This window comes from Gambusia affinis, linkage group LG13, assembly GCF_019740435.1.
Source record: "Gambusia affinis linkage group LG13, SWU_Gaff_1.0, whole genome shotgun sequence".
NCBI lineage: Eukaryota > Metazoa > Chordata > Actinopteri > Cyprinodontiformes > Poeciliidae > Gambusia > Gambusia affinis.
Window position 1 is genome coordinate 12,946,485 of NC_057880.1, and position 15,599 is coordinate 12,962,083.

At 37.3% G+C, this 15,599-nt stretch overlaps 1 protein-coding gene across 1 annotated transcript in view; it reads left to right on the forward strand.

Annotated features, from left to right (window-relative positions):
* Positions 1-15,599, forward strand: part of zcchc24 (zinc finger, CCHC domain containing 24) — a 41,734-nt gene that overhangs the window by 877 nt on the left and 25,258 nt on the right. Inside the window, exon 2 of the mRNA XM_044137390.1 lies at positions 5,740-5,940. Within this exon, the coding sequence (XP_043993325.1) occupies positions 5,740-5,940 (201 nt within the window). The remainder of the gene's footprint in view (positions 1-5,739; positions 5,941-15,599) is intronic.

Below are 15,599 nucleotides of genomic sequence, written 5' to 3' on the forward strand. Positions count from 1 at the left end.
GGGCATATAAACCACAAGGCTACTTCGTAGTTGTTAACCTATTCAACATAAAATATTTTACTTAGTAAAAATTTTCTACAGTCTGACTACACTATTTTTCATATAGATGCATATATTAAACACCCAAAAATCCATTGTAAACTTGACCTGTGCTAGTACTTTCTAGGACCCCCCCAGATTGGTTTTGGAGCAGCTGCTTTGATTTGGGGCCCTTCCAAATATCACAGCTCGATTATTGTCATCTTTATATTCATAGTCACTTATTTTTGCATTATGCATCTATTGTTGTTATTGTACAACAATAGAAACCACCATGTGCCAGTTGTGTTACCATATGCTGTCTGTTGCCCATTCTTGGGGCCAATTCTAGTTTTTCTATGCCTTAAGTTGATTATTCACATTTTATAAGAAAGTTACTTCATGAAACTTAATGCAAGAAAAAAAATTATATTACTCCAAAACTGGATCCCTCTAAATCCACAGAAATAGATCTGGTAAAATTATGAAAACTTTGAGATGCTCACATCATAACATTAAGATTTTTTTTTCATTCAAGCACACAGACCTAATTTACCTTTTTTTCCCCATTGTCAGTGAATAATCCCTTAAAGGGGTCCATTTTCTACATGTCAATATGTTTCAATTAAGGGTGAATTAGAAAATATTAAGTTAAAATATACATTGCTTGGATATATTTCTGTGCTGCGGATGAAAATAGAGCTCCTCTCTGTCTGGAGAGAACCAGCCACTGCTGGGGTCTGCTGTCTCTCCCTCCTTCAAATAGACCAGGTTGTGCAAACAAAAATCTGTACTTGTTTACATATTGTCTATTTTTGTAGCTCTGTGTAATTTTAGGGACAAATATGCTTATAATGTGTACCGGGTGCTAATCTGATACTCCAGACCACAGTGTGCAAAAAAACAGCACCCAGGCAGGCAACCGCACCCCTAAACCTCAGCCCTGTAACCACACATGTGTACATGCAGCACGCCATTAGAAAACAATTACATACTGAACATGCTAGTGCAAAAATATACAGCTAGAAGTGTTAATTACACATCAGTTTAATTTACCTGAGGTCAAGTTTTGGACACACCAGTACTGGATGGAGGATGAATGCACCAACTGGACCTAGCATACTTTAATACGGTACCCAGGTAGAGCTTTTCAACTCATTTAACATGAGAAGTCTGCAGGAAACTGCCTTTTCACATTGCAAATCACATGCAATTGCTTAATTCTTTTCAACCCATATGGTCTTGAAGTGTTTTCAAACTGTGAGAACACACAGAGTCTGGAAACGGTTTAAAAGGTGGGGTCATTTTCAATTTAATGCACAGATCAAGCCAAGCGAAATAACCCACTGCAGACTGGTAATGGATGAGATGAGTAATGCTGAATGCTATTGTTTTTGCAGTCTAATTGGAGCGAGATTGGAATATATTGTTCCAAGAGGCATTCCACAGAAAAAAAATCTGCTGTCAGTTTAGATTTAATATAAGCTAGTTTTTGGGATAGTATTTAAATGAAACTTTTTAACCTTTGTCAACATTTTGTGCAAATCTAAATCATTCTACACATCAATTAAATCCACTAGACGGCTCCATCCTGCTTGAAACATATCAGTGTTTTATTAACTTTCCCACATCACATTGGGACAACTTATCCTTTGGATCTGTTTAAACAGCCACAGATGTGCTGGACTTGTTCAGATCTCTTCAGCACTTGCTTGAAGAGAGACGGTTCAGAGGATTTTACCGAGGTTCTATTTAAAGGTTATAAGCAGTTTATGTCTATCCTTGAGTAGATAACTCTCAGGATGTTTTCATTTAGTTTAAACCAAAATGATCAGATCCCAGAGGTTGCAGATAGCAGCTTGTGGAGACAGATTTGACTTCTTCAGTCTTAAATCAATTCCAGTCTCCAGAATGCCATGGCAGGTTTATCTGAATGCCGTGATGTGAATCATGAAGGCATTGTCAAGTGTTCAGTGGGTTGTTGTTTACACAGAGACCAAGGATTATTTACACAGAAAATAAAGTTAGAGGGAGATGAGGCACCAAAGGTCTTCTTGCATGAAACAAGTAATGAACATGTTAAACTTTTGAGATGAGGAGTCTGCGATTTCACAACTTCATTTGGTTTGGTTCTCTTTCTCAATACACAACTGACGAGACCACCTTGGAAATGTTATGCAGTTACAACATCTGCTTGTTTGTGGCAATATCACAAGAAGCTGTCCAGTATGGCAAGCCATTAGTACATTTAACCAAAACCTATTTCTGATTCCTATCTGAACAATAGACATCTGAAATTAGAGTATCTCTTGGTACATGTTCAGACTGAGTTTTCTCATTACTAATTCTAGGCAGGACGGATATGTAGGTGCAACTGTGAGCCCAATACCCATGGAAAGTGTGAAGTTATTTGACCTTGGGAGAATGAAGTTTGATATGAGAGAAATATTGATTATAGATAGAAATCAGATCCAATTCTGCAGCAGTGTAGAAAATAAAATGGAAAAAGAGCATATGGGCTGCTGGGGTTACACAGATACAGAGTGAGGACATAAAATTTTCAGATCACACAAACATGTTCTTTGTGTGTCTGCTCTATCTTCTCAAAGCTGCAATTGCAACAGATGGGTGCTAAAACTGAGCTGGGTTCTGCTAGTGGTCTCTTGCTAAAAGGGAGATTTCTCCTTTCCAGTGTTTCCACATGCTTGCTTGGGACAGGGGATTGCTGCAAAGTAAAAAAATTGATTCAATTTACTGTCCATCTAGGTATGTAGTCGTTCATTAGATAGTAAACCTCTTTACTAACTTGTGCAATAAACTGAGCCTGAGTGCATTTTCTCATTAGTAGGATTAAGTTGGAATAATGTAATTGGATTTTAATCTGTTCATTTAGTATGAGTGAAATGGAATGAATAAAGTATATATTTATGTTCATAAATGAGATGCCTTTATTTTGTAAAGTTCTTTAACATGAATTTTCTTATAAATTGGCACTAGATAATTACGGTAAACGGACTTGAACTGAACAGATTATATAAATGTACGTCACATGTATTAGCAACTTCACTTTCCTGTTGCACTTTCACTGCAAGAAAAGCAGACTGAGGTTCACTTCCAATTAAACTGCGACCCATGCTTTCAGATGAACCAACTCTTACTTGAACCACAAGTAAGAGCTTTCACACTGACCCAACAGAAGCACACGATCCAAGGAGTCAAACTCTGGTCTGTTTAAAGCAAACCCATCCAATTAGAGAGAAAGTGCTCCTATAGATTTGCACTCTAAAAACTCAAAACAAGATAATCTTAGTCCAGATTGTTCAAGAGACTAGAGTTTCAGCTCTGGCAGAAAGGCTCATTTCCTACCATAGAAGAATCCGTTTGATTTATTAACCATGGACAAGTCCTCTGAAACTGAACTCTGTATTAAATAACTTTGGGTCATTTAAAAACAAAACAATTTTACATTATCTCTGACATCTTGTTATCTGTGTGCTAACCTAGTGCCACTACAAAGACTCCTCTGTCATCTTTTTTTACTGTTGTTTGTGCTTTTTCCAACCCCCCCCCCCCCCCCCCCAAAAAAAAGAAAAAAAAAGAAAAAAAACATTAACTGGTGTTTATTTTGCTAGTTTTCTTTTATTGTAAATGCCTATGAATATTTGTAGTGGGGTAAATATTATGTCTTACCGTACTTTCAAAATTATTCACAACAGTTAACAGCATTTATTTCGATGTTAAATTGAATGTCGCAAACTAGACTTATGTGTAGAATGAGAAGAATTTAAACTCAGGAAGCTACATCAGCTCTGTGTTTTAGTGAGACTAGATGGAATGCCTCCAATAGGAGAGTTTTAATTTCACTCATTAGAGACTTGGGACTTGACTTGGAAAATATTATTTAACAAGTGTTAATAAATCCTGGTCTAAGGAGTGTGTCAAACGGTCTGCAGAGCTACTGGTGCCAAAAGAAGATCAGATGGTCAGGAAAGTACAACATTCACATTGAGTCCCACTGAATGCTGTATTAAATTAATCAGGTGATTAATCAGGCAAGCATTTGTTTGCATGATTTCTGAAACAAATAATGTGATTTGTACCATGTAAAGTGGTAATCTGAGTAAATTTAAAGTAGCTCAAACATTTAATTACATTTATTTTAGTTTATTAATATAGCACCAATTCAAAATAAATATTCTCTCAAGGTACTTCATAGAAAAAAAAAAATCAATTACATTCATTGACTTCAGTTGTGATGCTCACAGAATTGTAATGTCGGGGTGCGGCACTTGCTCTTGGCAGTGAAAACCAAACCAGTTCTTCCAGAACCAGTAAAGGTTCTGAAACTGCTCTGCTGGAAAACCCGCACAAGAGTTTTAAGTCCTTTTAGCTGTTTTACAAAACCTCACTGAAACGATTCTGAGCTCTCCCTCTGAATGGCAGAGTGCTTCCTCTTTAGAGTTATCTCTTGTAGCCACTCACTCAGACACACAAATACGCAAAATAAACAAACTCTCCCCCTCCATTAGCGGAGGTGTGTGAAATCTTTTTCTCTTGTGTTGGCAGATAATGGTTTGAAGCCAAACAGAGAGGGAAAATGTGACACATCATAAACAGAGCAAAGTTTCCTGTTTTGTGTAATTGTTAAAATAATTTCACAATCCTCTCCAAATTCTTCAAGTTACAGACAGCAGAGAATCGAAGCGGCTCCTGCCAGCAGAGAAGAAGCACATGGCATGTGGAAAACTCCAAGAAACTAAAGAGCTGTAACACTTGATTTACAAAGGCTGCATGTAATAAATGAACATGAGGTCTTAAGGCTGGAGCTGTTTAGCAAGACAATCTTACAGCCTCCAGATAAAGATTTGGCTTTCAGTCGGGGCAAAGCTGCCAAGGCTAAGGTTTCTTTGCTTTGCAACATTAAACACCAACAGTAAGATTTCAAGCCAGACATAAACCTGAGTCTCAAAACTTACAGAATGGCTGGGAGTCATAAGAAATAGTGAAAGTGTGGATTTCACTCTGTTTTTACTCACAATTTGTGTATCAGATATTTGCTATTTAGTTAAACTGCTCTGATTTAAGGCAGATGTCAAGCAAGATTATCTATTGCTATGTTAATGCAATAGGCTAATGAGACGGCTTTATGAAATATGAAAGCTTGCTTTAAAACTGGCCTACTTTTCCCAAGAAGCGATTTGCTGTCTTGTGTTGTGTATTGCAATTTAACTGGGGAAGACAGGGATGAAGAGGAAAGGGGCTGCAAGCGTTGCTTTCCCTGTTTTTAATATTCAGAGGGCATCCTCTATGAATTCACTGGGCCTGGTTGCATGCAAGGCTGTGTTCTGTCGCCGACAGCAAACCGACAGAGGCTAGTTTACCGCCAACAGCGTGTGGTGACATTGCTGATGGCTGATGGCTCTATGGCTGGCCTTATAGAGCATGTCTCTCATCTTGTTTACAGTGAGTCATCCTTTGTAAAGCCCTGTCTCTCTCCATGGACATGCTCAGTACTTTTCCAGTTCATAAGCACAGCTGGGCTCATCGCCAGATGTTCTGAATTAAATAAGAGAAATGGTCTTGGAGTCCTTGCATGTTTTTCTCGCAGCAGAAAATAGAACCATTAAATATGATGTGAAAATCTGTTGAAGGAAAACAAAGACGGCACGTTGTGTAAAAGCACTGTGTTGAATCGGAGTCTTGTCTGTTCCTGTTTTTCAGGCCTTAAACAACAACGTGTATAAGAATGTATCTCCTTATGGCTCGCTGAACAACATCGTGGACGGACTCAACTCCCTTACGGACCATTTCTCAGACCTTTCCCTTTCTTCAGAGCCGAGGAAACCCAACAAAAGACCCCCACCCAACTACCTGTGTCACCTGTGCTTCAACAAGGGCCATTACATCAAAGACTGCCCTCAGGTGAGACACACAAGTACTCTGGGCTTCTAATGACACTGATATTATATTTATAACAATAGATTTATCAATTGGATGATATAGTTTTCCAGTACTTACTTAGTAATATTATATCTTGCATTAAAAAGTTAAGGATTCATATTTTGCCTTTCAATGTATAGTATTGACACTCCTTGAACTTCATCGCATTCTCTCATGTTAGAAACACACATTTCTATTTATATTTTAGTGAGATTTTATGTAATAGACTAACACAAAGAGATACATAATTTCTGAACTAAAGGAAAAGGATGCATGGTTTTCTAAGTCAATTTGGAAATAAAATCAGAAATTGTGCTGAGCATCTGCCCCACTCCCCTGAGCCAGCAGGTTTTAGGGTTATACATCTACCAGCTTTGTACATCTAAACTGGACTTTTTGACCTTTTTTTTTTTTTTTTACACACATAAGGTGAACCTTCACTCCAGTTTCAATGCTGTTGCAGTCACCAACTGGCTTTTATGTCTGCATTTAGCTACGTCCATTTTCCTATTCTCTCCTTGCTTAATATGTGTCCTATAAGCTCTACCATGCTAGTGCTAAACTGTAAACAGGGATTCTTGTAGTTTTTTTTCAGTAGTGACTTTCTTTTTGTCCCTTCTCCTTTAAAGCCAGATATTTGACGTACACAATTTGTGTTTGTCCTTAACAGACTCTCCCACCTGTACTATGGATCACTGTAGCTCCTCCAGAGTTAACATTCTGGCTCCACAGCATATCTGATTAATTATCTCCTCTACTCACCAAGCCTGTCACATTAGTTGGACCTCCATATCTTTGTAGGTTTGCAGTTTTGTAGTATTTTCTTTATAGGGTGATTGGTTCAACTGTGCTCCATGAGAAGTTCTTGCTTGATGTATTATTTTATTACATAACCATGCTTTAGACTTCTCTATAACACCACCTCAGACCTGCCTGCTGTGTGCCTTTGTCTTCATTATTATAGCTGTTCTCTAATCTTCTCTAACCAACCTCTGATGCCTTCACAGTTTTTTATCGATAAAACATGTTAACCTTTTCACAATTGATAAGCAATACATCGAGGTTTGTGGTTGTAACATGGCAAAAATGGGAAAAAGTCCAACGGGTGTGAATACATTTGTAAAGCGCTGGCAGCCAATGACCTTGCTTCAGTCAGCTCCTGCCTTTCTCTCCCTCTCTGTTTCTCTTGCTCTTGTTGGACCTGGGCTGACCTACTTGTTGAACAGGCTGGCCTCTGTCCCCTCCAGTCATGTGTGTGCGCGTCTGTACGTACACGCGCGTGCATCTTCACAGCAAAACACTCACTCTGACTAAAACGATGTTAAGCAACCAATAATTTGTTGAAATGTTTTCATTTTTTTCCAGCTAAGAAGTTGTTCTGTGTTGCACCATAAATTGTTTGTATATTTAAGAATCAAGGACCATGATCAGTCACTCAGGGATTCATCTTATCTTTAATGAATTTAAAGATAACTGATATAGAGTTGCATTATCCACTCTTCCAGTTTCGTGCAAACTTTGCCTTTTAGGGTAACTAATGAGTTCCTTCTGCTTTTTTGCTATCTCGCAATATGAACTTGTGTTAACCTTTACCTAAAGAATTTTGAGGTTCAAAGCTTATGATTTACTATTTGCTGAAGCTAATAAGACAAGGTCTTTGTTTCTGTTAAATGGTCCCGGGTGATGCAAGATGCACATATTTAAAAGTTCTAAAATCCACTGGAAAGAAACAAAACAATGACCCGGTTACATAATGATCTGCTGCATCAGCTAACAATATTCACACGTCGCAGGAAAAAGACCTCCAGGTCAAGTTGTTGCCGGCTGCTGTTGGCAGGATGAAGGAAGCATCCAAACCCATGAGGATATGAGGACACACAAAGTTCAGAAAGGGAAAATCACTGCAACAGGGTGAAATTAAAAAATCTTATAGTCTTTAATGCTTTGTGCTTGAAGATGGAATGAAATTTAGTCATGTACAAGTGTAGAAATCATGGATTGGTGCTTACTTTTCATTTCTAGTGTCAGTTGTTTTTTTTGCACTTTGCCTCAGATTTAGTTTGATAAATGAGTTACAGAAATAATGTTTGAATAATTGCTAGTTGAGTGATTGGGTAAATTCTCTAATCTGAGCTTCCGGTTCTATAATGCATTTATATTTTAGAAAAAAAGAATAATTTCCTGAAGGATTTTTCCTTTTTTCCCCCTCCATAGATTTCCAGTCCATCAATCTATTTAGGACAATACTTAGCTCTCTCCTCAATGATGACTGCTTCAGCCACTCATTACTTGGGGTACATAATATATTGCTAATTTATCACCATTGCAATTTTTATATTGCAAAGAACCACTTGGATTGTAATAAATGTTATCTAATTATATGTCATGGCGCTAAAACAGACCAACATTAATACTCGTAAGTCAAAATGTCATTTTGACAAATGACTTATATGGTATTCCAAAAACATTGCATGTTTTATAAGTTGCAATAAATCATAGAGACGTATAAAAACACATTTTTGTAATACATGCAATGTGTGTATTATAAAAACATACATGTATTACAAAACATGTATGCACAGTATTATAAAAACATTGCATGCTTTTATAACACTATGCTGCCCTACTCACTAAGCAATTATGAGAAACAAAGTCACAAATAATGATCTGGAGCTCTCCACTTAGTATGTAACTACACTGACAAGAAAACAAGACAGACAAAAATTCAAAGCTAGCATCTTCTTACAAAGCTATAAGTGCAGTATATAACAGTCTGTAATGCTGTTCTACACGCACACACACGTCTGCACGCGCATACATGTATATATATATAAGTCCCGTTTGTATGTTCTCCCTGTACATGGTGGGTTCTCTCCGGCTTCCTCACACAGTCCAAAAACATGACTGTCAGGTTAATTGGTCTCTCTAAATTCTCACTAGGTGTGAGTGTGTGTGTCAATGGTTGTTTGTCTTGTCTGTTTCTGTGTTGCCCTGCGACAGACTGGCGACCTGTCCAGGGTGAACCCCGCCTCTCGCCCGGAACGTAGCTGGAGATAGGTACCAGCAACCCTCCCGACCCCATTAGGGACAAGCGTGAACAGAAAATGGATGGATGGATGGATGGATATATAAGTCCCTTATGGAAGCAAACTTTATAGTTGGGACTGAAACCTGAATATGACCTAATTTCATAAAAGGAACAGCATGGCACTTTCTCATGGATGTCAACAATATTTACATGGAGATGTATTTTTTTGTTATTGGACTCAAGCGCTTGCTAATCTTTGTTGGTTCAATTCCTCCCTTTTTGCCTCCTCTCCTTTGTCTTCTCTCTCTAGTTGAGTTACAGTTCAGCCCAGGCCTCCTAAATTACTTTTCTATGAAATTGTAATGAGGAGCACATGTTATATTAAATTGTTTTGACTTGTTTTGTGACATATGATGACTGGTCCCTGGAGGTCTGTATAAGACCTGTGTGCTGATAAAAAAATTTCCTGGACAGCTCAGAGCTTAGTGTGTGGGAATTAGATCATCTAATAAAAACTCTAATGGGAATTTCAGGTTTTATATCATGCAACATGTAACTTTTACTTTTTTTCCCTTAGAGTAAATCTTCACCTTTGACTAGTAATGAAATTAGATCACTTAATAAAGGGAGAAGGTGTATTCTAAGTCTTCTTTAGTATTTCTCTGTATTAATGTACATAAATAAGTTAGTCGTATTGTCCATCAGATGTCAGATGGATGAATTCTTGCTTTATCTTTACCAGACAATTCAAAATGAAACTGGAGATGATTAGCACTGAAATCATGATGACATTTCAGTCAGAGATTCTAAGAAAAGCCAACTTACTGTAAATAATTAAAAGCAAAATGTATTATTAATCAAGCTATGATCTTACAAGGATTTAATTAAGCCACAATAAATATACAAACCACTAACTGTAAAAAATGATAATACAGTAATGCAAATTTCACAATTATGTCAGGTGAAAAGAGAAAGTATTGAGAAGGAATTGAAATGTTCAAAATATTATTAAAGATTATAGAGTTTACTAGTTTTCATTAGATGAAAGAAAGGTGTTCAGGATGTGATTTTCGAAATAGAACAGAAATAGAAATAGAAACAGTCTTTATTGTCCCAGAGAAGGGAATTCAGGTGGAACAGAAGCAGGTATAAAGGTCCACACAAAGAAAAGTTCTTGAAGTCTTAAGAAATATTTATGGAAAACAAGAATAACAACAGGGCTGCACAGTGGCACAGTTGGTAGAGCTGTTGCCTTGCAGCAAGAAGGTCCTGGGTTCGATTCCCGGCCCGGGGTCTTTCTGCATGGAGTTTGCATGTTCTCCCTGTGCATGCATGGGTTCTCTCCGGGTTTTTCCGGCTTCCTCCCACAGTCCAAAAACATGACTGTCAGGTTAATTGGTTTCTCTAAATTCTCCCTAGGTGTGAGTGTGTGTGTGAATGTTTGTTTGTCTTGTCTGTCTCTGTGTTGCCCTGCGACAGACTGGCGACCTGTCCAGGGTGAACCCCGCCTCTCGCCCGGAACATAGCTGGAGATAGACACCAGCAACCCTCCCGACCCCATTAGGGACAAGGGTGAACAGAAAATGGATGGATGGAAGAATAACAACAACAATAGCACACTGAAAAAAAAGCAAGTGGTACAACTTAAAAAAATGAAGTAATTTGTTATGTCATTAATCAATTTAAATTTATTCAAATAACTATATTAAGTTTATAAAGTTGTCACACTAAACAAATGTAAATAAATCAAGTTTGACAAACCTAATTTGATCTCAAATTAATTCAATTATTTTTAAGTTGGACATATGAACAGCAGCTCCACTCTCTTTTTACAGTGTAATGACCACTGAAAAAAAGCTCCACTCTCTTTTTTTCAGTGTAATGACCATAACAGAAAATACGGTGCAGTTATTGCAAATAAAAATATGAGACTCACGATCCAAGGGATCACTTTTCCAAAAATGTACATAATGTGCATGTGTACTGAGCATCAGAAAAGACATACTATTTACAGTATAGTATGTCAGTTCAGAAAAACAGATGTGCAATAACAGCGGAAATATTATTTTAAATAGATTTTGACATTTTTTCTACTTAATCCAAGAGGGACATAAATGGCTGGATGACTTAAAAGTATCAAAACTGCTTTTAATTGAACCAACAGAACCCTCACTGATCTAATTGAATCACTGCAGGTGTGTGGTTCCCAAAGTCCCATCTCTCAGCTTGACTTATGGAGAAATATTGGCATGAGAAGCTGTTGTTCCAGCTGGAAGGTCACTCAGACTGGAAGGCTGATTGTTCAGTTCCAGTTTGTTGGATGTTTTGGTGGTTCCACGATTTGGATTCAGACCACGGTTGACTAAAACAACGATTTTTCTTCAATTAGGTTGCAAAGCGATGAGTGATTACTTTTGAGGTCTGGAGAAAAAACAACGCAAATGTCACATAGTTTAGATGCATGGAATAAAGGGTATAGTGCAGACAAGAACATTTATTGCAAGCAGTTTCTGCAGGGTAACGAGGCTTTACTCTGACTCAGTTAGCTTGGGTCACAATCAGGCATCACGGTGACTTCACTGGTCCTTTTTTTTTCTCTCTGTCATAGTCAGAAACCCACCTCAGCTCTTAACAGCATGTGCTTCCTGAAGAAGAGTTGTCAAGATGGGCTGTCTCAACCAATCACAAGTGGACTAGTTTTAACATCAGAACTATGTCACACTGTAAAGCCAAGGAAACAATAATATATAGAGAGCTCTATAATAAAAACTATTGTGATAGTAAAAATACCTTTCACCCTGGAGCAAGTTTCATATTTAACGTTTCAAACTTAATATTATTTTGAAAAAAGGCTCACTTTTCACAGTTTAAGAAATTGGTGAATATTTATACCTGTATTATTTAAAAGCATTCTGATCTTCTAACTCAGAAAAATGAGCCAATTTATGCTAGAAAAGGTTTGACATTATATACACAAGCATTCAAACTTATGTTACTCCACATTTTATCCACACATTATGTGAAATATTAAGTCTCATGTGTTCATTTGCACCACAGTTGTGTAATAAAATATGCCAACAGTACTTTTAAAATATTAAACTGATAAAAGTTTATAAAAATGCTCCCATACTACATCAAAAACAGTTGGACAGCTGGAGCTTTGCAGCTGATTTAGGAATTCATCTGAGCTTGTCGAAATCACTCTCAGACGTCCTCTGGTTTGTATTTCAGCTGGTCATTAAACTGCCAACAGTAACTCAAAAACTACCAAAGTCTCCAAACAGGCTCTACAGTTCAGTCCCATTGCAGTTATTTAGGTTTCTCCTGTTTTTTTTTTTCTCCATCAATTTACCTACCACATGTGCAATGTCTTTTAAACTCTCATTGAATGCTTTGCCAGGGACAGTTATGCCTTACATTTGGCCATTTTCCATGACATAGTTCTGGACAATGTTTTAAGGCTGGTGTTTTTCTTCAATAATTTTATGCCTAAAGCTGGCACTTCATGTACTTATGAAATGAAATGTTAAGTCTTTAATCGCTGATCGAAGAGGACCATGATTTTGAAGCTCTTCCCTGTTAAAATGCAAACATGTTCAGCTTCATACCCAGAATTCCATATTGCTTTGCAATTCTCAATATAAAAGGAACGGTCTGCTGAAGAAATGAAAAGCTGCCTGGCAAGTTAACACATTCGGAGGGTAAGTTAGTCTGTTTCACCACAAACATCCCAGAGCATTTCTGTGAAAGAAATGTTCCATTTTTACTATATATTTTACTTAATATTTTCTCATTCCATATTTCTCAGTTTCACAATATGCAATCTTGACGATGTCCCTGATTGTTTACCTTGTCAGGAGTTGCTTTGCCAGTTAAACACAAAGCGTCTGGTGAACATAGTGTGGCTAAGTTTACCAACTTGGACAGCATGACTAAGCACAATCTGATGATGTAGAAAATGTGGTGAAGAAGTATTTTCCTTCTTACAGATTGGCTCTGTTTTGTCTTATTTGTCATGGCACGAATGACTCAGATTGTCACAAATTTTAAAATCAGACAAAGATAACTAGAGTAAACACAAAAAGCAGTTTGCAACTCACAATTTCATTTTTCAAGGAAGGAAGAGGTTTACAAAACAACTTAGCCCCCCTTGTTAAAGCATGGATTAACTGTGTTTACCATTGTTACTAGCCACATCAAGGCCTGATTTCTGGTTGACTTTTAGACTCGAGAAATTACTCAGCTGTCTGACAACACAAATAAGGCAAAAAAAAAAAAAAATCTATCAAAAAGCAGTCTGGAACAGTCTGGAAATGGTTACAAAGCCATTTGTAAGCCTTTGGTACTCCAAACACAGTGAGAGCCAATTTACACAAATGGAGAAAACACGGAACAGTGGTGTGGATTCCTAAGAGTGGCCAACCTATCAGAATGACTCCAAGAGTGCATCAACAACTCATCAAGATCACAATAGACCCAGAACATATAAAGCACTGGAAGCCTTAATTGCCTCAGTTAAGTTTAGTGCTCATGATTCATCAATAAAACAAAACAGCACAAAGAGCTGTCTTAAATTTCTGAAAGAAAACATTTATATGATCCCCCAAGAGTTTTTAGTAATGTATTTTGTGGACTGATGAGTCAAAGTGGAACGTTTTGAAAGGTGTTCATCCCATCTGACCAAAGAGTGTGATGGTCTGGGACTAATTTGTTGTTTCAAGACCTAGATGACTTGAAGTCATTAATGGAACCATGAGAGTTCTCCTTTTTTTGAAAATCTTGAGGTAGAAAATTTGCCTATCAGATTGAGGTATTAAATTCAAGCACTTGGGTTATGCCCGGAGGGAAATGATGTTTAGCACAACAAGTCAATTTCTAAATGTCTCCAAATGCACAAAAGTAAGATTTTGGAGTTGTCTATTCAAAGTCTGGACTTCAGTCCAAACCCAGTTGAGATGCTGTGGTATGATCCTGAACAGACCATCAGACTGCTGAAGTATAGCAGCTCTGCAAAGCAGAATGAGTCAAAATTCCTAACAGCAATGTTCTCGATTTTTTGATAGTTATCGCAAACAGTTTTTAGGGTTTGGGAGCAGCTACTTTTTCCACCTTTTTGTCCTTAATGGAGGTCATCATTTTCCAAAAACAGAATTTTCTATTTATTCACTTTATCTTTGTCTAAAATTAAGATTTGTTAGATTATCTGAAACATTTACGTGTCACAAAAAAGGGGGCATATACTTTAATACAGCACTGTGTAGCATTCCATCTCTACTACTCACAAGCTAGGACTTTACAGCTTAGCAGAAATTATATTTTACAGATTTTCAGTATATAAGCTTTATTCTTATTTATTTCGTCTTGCTTCTTTTTCTTCTCAAACATCCATACTGAAAGCACAGAGAGCAGGCATGTGAGAATTGGAAGAAAAATTTGTTGAAGGCTCTCTTGTAGCTCAGTGAAAGCCACAGGCCTGGCAGCAGCTGCCCAGTGCTCCCTGTCATGGGGACAGAGGTGTTATGTAAACTGGCTTTTATTCGGAAAATGAGGTCGGTCCCATAGTTATGAGCAGAATGCCTCTCATGGCTGTGCTTTGGCAGGAGTTCAAGATGTCTTCCACTTGCTCTTACGCTTTGGTTTTTCCTCAGAGGCCTGATTCCCCCAGCAGCTGGATACAGCTCTGATTTAAGTGATCAGAGCAATGGCATCTACTTGCTCCCTGTAGAAAGATTCATTCGGAGAATGCATTCACCATAGTGAGGGTGTGTGGGGGTGGGTTTTGTTGCCGTTCATGTTTTTTTGTGTCGTGAGTGGGCTCTTGAGTATTATTCCTGCTCTTCCTCAAATATTCAGGCTCTCATTTGTTTCCTTTTGAGTAAAAAACATGTATTATTTAAGCATTCCTTAGAAAAGAACAAAGGAAATTCCTGTGGCATTGATTCTCGGTCACTAGAACTGACAATTTGACCCATCATTTTCTTCAAGTATTTTCCGTTTTTAAATGTAGAGATATGTTTGAATTAGTACATGTAACATCTAGAGTACATAAACTAGCATTTATTTTTTTTTTTTACATGAACAAAAACTGCATTATTTTATATTCTTCTTTACATGGCTTGATTCTACATTACTTCAATGTCATGCTTCCTTCCAAACTACAAGAAAGCATGTTTAAATGTGGAGGACAACGTGATCAGGGCAGCTGATTTATATTGCTGAGGCCAAAAATATTCATGAATTACTAATAAATAGTTCTAAATCCTGAACAATATGCCACTCCCACTCCCTTTGAGATTTCAGTTTGTGATAAAAGGCATTATAAATAAAACAGCTTCTTATTATATTATTACGTTTTTATCAACATAGCACATAGTGACTGCCAACAAACATTTAAGTGAATATAAATTTGATAAGTATATTTTAAACCTTTATGTGTAAAAAATGACACAAAACTATCTAGCGTTCCAACAAAATGTTTTCTATTGCTCTACATCTCATAAAAAAGAAAATGTTGAGTGGTTTGAAATGAGACATAAGGATTAATTCTAGGTCCCATTCTGTTCTTTGTTGATGTTCTTCATCCTACCCTACTCTTCTCCCAGCAGTCTCGTAA